Genomic DNA, 4,946 nt, shown 5'->3' on the forward strand with positions numbered 1-4,946 from the left:
TGGGACGTTTGGGAGGGATGGGACTACTTTTAGGACTTTTGGTTTAGAGATTGTTTTTCCTGACACTCAGACTCAAACACTTTCGTTTTTAATTGTGTTAATTAGGGAGGAAGTTGCGCATTCGCTGGTGCCTTCGTATCCCTCGGGGAGCACACTCTGCTCCGGCCCTGCAGGGATCCCCCATCGGAAATCTGTCCCAAAAGGGGCGCAGAAAGGGAGAGGCAGCTCTTCCAGACCTTAGAAGAGCGCCTAACCCCGTCCCAGATAGAAAAGTTTCCCAGTTATGGCCCCAGTCAAGGTTCAGATTCAGTTTCATCGATAACATGAACAGAACGAACGTCTGGACTAGGAGAAGTAAATCAGTAAGTCGTCTTCTTTAGCAACACTGAACGAGCATTAACATAATCCTAGAAATCTACGTATCAACCTTCCTGAATTACATAGATCATGAGACATCTATATTTATTGTAGGATTGTATTTCATTCTTTTTTTCGCTCCGGTTTATTACGTCCTCTCCAATTTCTATGTTTACCCGCTGTATTTGCAGGCAAACCATGGTAAATATTTCTATGTTTACGGGTTTATTAAAAAAAACAGGTTATTTTTTCCGCTTAGAAATTTATTTAACTCAAAATTGAACGCATCCTTAGGATTTCTGTTTAGCAGAAAGGCTTTTTAGTAAACTATATACACAATCTGAATTCCCTCATAACTTCTAAAATAAAAATTATTTCACAATGCATTTACAAGAAATCATACAAAAAGGAAACAAAATCAAAGAGAAAATAAACAAACAAAAATATCCAGATACAATAAAGTCTTACAAAATCTAGAAAAAACATTGCAGCCTCAAAAAAAGTTTTATAAATAAACAAATTAAAAAAACAAAAAACGCGAGAACACCTACAAAAACTTTTACGTGTGGTTTTGGATTTGCCTTAGTACATGAGTAATAAATGAGAACTGCTTCCCCATCGACTTCGATCTAATTAGGCAACAAAAAGCCTTCGTAAGAAGCGATCCGTGAATGAAACCGTAGCGGTTCTGCGCGGTATAAAAGTTGGCATCGCCTAGAACTTTGTGTGATTATTGATTTTTTTTTGTCTTTTCGTCGGTGTTTTTTCTTTCTTTCTCTCTTTCTTTTTTTCTCTCTCTCTCTCCTCTTTTGCAAATAAACGCTCTATGCCTCTTGGGTGAATGATAAATACTGTACAAAAAGTATCAATAAAACACAGAAGTTCAGTCTAAAACTAGTTTCATAAACTAGTCCTTCTAAAAAAAAAGGTAAGTAAAGCAACCGTTACCTTTTTTCTCTCTCGTTATTATTATTATTATTTATTATTATTATTACAAGAACATCAAAACATTTTTCTGTACAAAAAAAAAGAAAAGAAAAGAAAAGGCGGGGGGGTGGAGAGGGCGGGAAGGAAACGGAATAAAAGGGAAAAATAAAAGGGGGGGAAAGGCAGAGCGGGGCAGGAGGAGGCGAGGGGCCGGGGCGAGGGCGGGCGGCCGGAGGGGCGAGCGTGCGGTGGGAGCGGCGCCGGCCGGCGGCGGCGGGGCGCGCAGTCCTGCGGGGCGGTGCCGGTGCCGGTGCCGGCGCCCGCGGCAGCCTCCGCCGCTCCCGCTGCCGGTGCCGGTGCCGAGGGCGGTGCCGGTGCCAGTGCCCGGCGCGGGCTCAGATATGTGTCAAGGGGACCGTGCCGTTCACCCCCGTGCTGGCGCTCTGGTAGTGCTGGGGCAGGGAGTGGAGCCGGCTCTGGGCGGCGGCGGCCGCCGGATCCCCTCCTTCCCCGGCCGGTAAGTACATACTGATCATCTCCCGCAGGTCCCCGGGGCACGGGGCCCGCGAGTGCGAGGTGACGGGCGGGCTCACGCTCGGCTCGGACTTCACCAGCGAGCCCAGGGCGCCCAGCGCCCCCGAGGAGGCCGCCGCCGCCGCCGCCGCTGCCGCCGCCGCCGCCGCCGAGTTCTGGTGGGGCTGGGAGCCGTAGGGCAGCGCGCCGTAGCCCGAGGGCGAAGCGCTCATGTAGCCCTGCGAGTTGGAGATGGGGCTGTACTGCAGGGCGCCCATGTCGTAGCGGTGCATGGGCTGCGGGTTGTGCGGGTGGTGCGGGTGGTGGGGGTGCGGGTGGTGCGGGTGCCCCCCGGTGCCCGGGTGCTGGCTGTAGGCGAGCTGCGCCTCCTGCATCATCGCCGCCGCCGCCGCCGCCGCCGCCACCGAGCCCGGGTAGGCGCCGTTGGCCCAGCCGTTCATGTGCGCGTAGCCGCCGCTCGCCGTGCCGCCGGGGCTCTCCAGCCGCTGCCCGACGCCGCCGGGGCTCACGCCGACGCCCATGCCCACGCCGACGCCGGCCGGGCCGCCCCCGGCCGAGCCGGCGCTGAGCAGCCCCCCGGCCAGCGAGTACTTGTCCTTCTTGAGCAGGGTCTTGGTCTTCCGCCGGGGCCGGTATTTATAATCCGGGTGCTCCTTCATGTGCAGCGCCCGCAGCCGCTTCGCCTCGTCGATGAACGGTCTCTTCTCGGCCTCGGACATGACTTTCCACTCGGCCCCCAGGCGCTTGCTGATCTCCGAGTTGTGCATTTTGGGGTTCTCCTGGGCCATCTTCCGCCGCTGGCCCCGCGACCACACCATGAAGGCGTTCATGGGTCTCTTGACCCGGTCCTGGTTCGCTTTGTTCCCCCCGCCGCCTCCGCCGCCGCCTCCCGCTCCGGTCTGCCCCGAGAGGTTCGTGGGGGCCTGGGCTCCACCGGGGGAGTGCAAGTCCGTTTCCATCATCATGCTGTACATTCAAGTAGCTTTTTTATTTTCCACCGGCACCAGGCGTGAAAAAATAATCAAACATAGAGGAGCCACGGAGGAAGGGGAGCGAGGCAAAAAATGTTTGTATCTGTATAGATATAGATGTACAAAAAAAAAAAAAAACGGAGAAGACGACGAAAAACGCGACGAGAGCGATCGGCAACCCCGCAGGCGAAAACTTTCTCCCTTTTGCAAACCACTTTCAGGGATCGGTGGCGATCTGGATTCAAGCTGCTCAAACAGGTGCAAGGCAAACTTGCTGCTTCACTTTGCAAGGAGGGAGGAGTGTGCGGAGCACTCGGCAATGTCCTTCTCTCTCTCTCTCTCTCCGGCACACACGCGCATACCCCTCCTCTCTCGCTCTTATTCTTAACAGATCTATTTTTTTTGTTCTTTGCTAACTTCGAGAGAGAGAGAGAGGGAGGGAGGGAGCGTGTGTGACTTGCATCCGCTGATCACAGGTGAACAGAGCAGAAGAGAGAGGAAAACCCACCACCACGCCAAAAAAAAAAAAAAAGTATTTAAACGTTAACCAAAAAAAAAAAAAAAGAGCGAGCGGGAGGCAGAAAATAGGAGGGGTGAGGGGTGGGGGGAAGCAAACCAAACCAAAACAACAGCCGAGCCCCGGAGCCGGGGCGAAGTTGCACAGTAATTTGCTGGCGGTGGTCTCCCTCCCGCGGCCCGGGCGGGACGGGCGCGGGGCGCGGGGCGCGGGGAGAGGAGGAGCCGTCGGGCGGCGCGGAGCGAGCGGCGCTGCAGCCATACAGGGCGCGCCGAGCCCGCCTTAAATCGCCTGGCGGCGGCCAATGGGCGCGCGCCGGCGGGCGGCGATTTGCATGGCGCGCGCGGCGGCGGAGTGACGTCCGGAGGGGAGCGCCGAGGGGGCGGGTGGCATCGCCCCGCCCCGCCGCCGCCGCCGCCGCCGCCGCCGCCGACGGCGCTCCCCGCTCCGCACCTCCCCCTCCCCCCCCACCCCGGGGTGCCCGGGGGGCACCGCCGCGGCTTCGGCTGGCGTCGAGGGCTGCCCCGGTCCCGCCGCGCTTCCCTCTGCCGCCCCTGCCCGGCGAGGAGTGCCCGACGGGGCCGCGGGGCCTGGGGCGTGGGGTGCGCGGCGCCACGTCGCAAACCGGCAGAAAACTTCGGGGGTTGCGTCGCTGCTGCCCGGAAAGTCGGGGAGGGCTTTCCTGGGCACTCTCGCCAAAGGTCTCCGCAAGGAAACCGTATGCGCGTCTAAAACTTAAGACGAGCGTAATGGCAGCTTAAGAGAGAGCGGGCTCAACTCTGCCCGCCCTTGGCAGGGAAAACCCTCTTGCTGCCGTATCAGTGCGGAGCTCCCGGTGGAGAGCTGCAAATAAACACGCCTTTTCCCAAGGATTTCACCCGTTCTTGGAGCGCTCCCTGAAAGACCACAGCTCCCCCTGAGCAGACTGCCCTACTGCAAGTTGAGCAGATGGCTCTCCCAAGCATTAGAAACGCTCAAAGGCCTAGTCCCTAATACGGGCTAGAGGCTGAATGCAGTTGTTACGCACTTAGTCCTAGGGGAGTTAAAAGCATTTGAGACTAATGAAGGTACACAGAAACGTATCATATTTGTATAAAGTAAATACAGGCGTATTAGTTTCTTCCCGAAAGTGTTAAAAGACTATCTTTGTTCCGCGGTTTTCCTGTGAGGTAGATTACGGTTATTTTATGGAGGGGAGAAAATGGTCAGCATTGAAAGTCGCCCTGTAATCTTAACTGTAGGTACAGGAGTGGTCACTGCGTACTACAAACGCACACGTATATAAACCTCCACTCTCACCGCGTTTCACCATGGCAAAATGGACACATGGCATCCCTTCTTCTTCTTCTTTTTTTTTTTTTTTTGTCTTTACGTGACTGCTAATTTTCCTGACCCTAGCGGCCCTCCAAGGGGCAGAATAACGCCACTGCTCCTCCAATTACTGTTATTACCGCAGGAACTTTCCTGCAGGAGGAGCGTGCACTGTACACAAAGCCGCAGCATCAGGTGCTTTGGTAGGATTAACGTTTTCTGGTTTTCTTTTTCTTTCTTTCTTTTTCTTTCTTTCTTTTTTTTCCTCGTCATGAAATAGTAATCCCATCACAGGAATCTGGGTTCGCTCAGGAGAAAAAGGCATCCTT

General features: G+C 54.9%; 1 protein-coding gene across 1 annotated transcript; it reads right to left on the bottom strand.

Moving 5' to 3' along the window:
* Positions 1–1,630: 1,630 nt before the first annotated feature.
* SOX1 (SRY-box transcription factor 1) lies at positions 1,631–3,491 on the bottom strand. Its single transcript, XM_009666467.2, has one exon. It carries the CDS (start codon positions 2,790–2,792, stop codon positions 1,680–1,682), a length of 1,113 nt encoding a protein of 370 aa, XP_009664762.2. The 5' UTR covers positions 2,793–3,491; the 3' UTR covers positions 1,631–1,679.
* Positions 3,492–4,946: the final 1,455 nt, after the last annotated feature.

The sequence above is a fragment of the Struthio camelus genome, chromosome 1 (assembly GCF_040807025.1).
Source record: "Struthio camelus isolate bStrCam1 chromosome 1, bStrCam1.hap1, whole genome shotgun sequence".
NCBI classification, from domain to species: domain Eukaryota; kingdom Metazoa; phylum Chordata; class Aves; order Struthioniformes; family Struthionidae; genus Struthio; species Struthio camelus.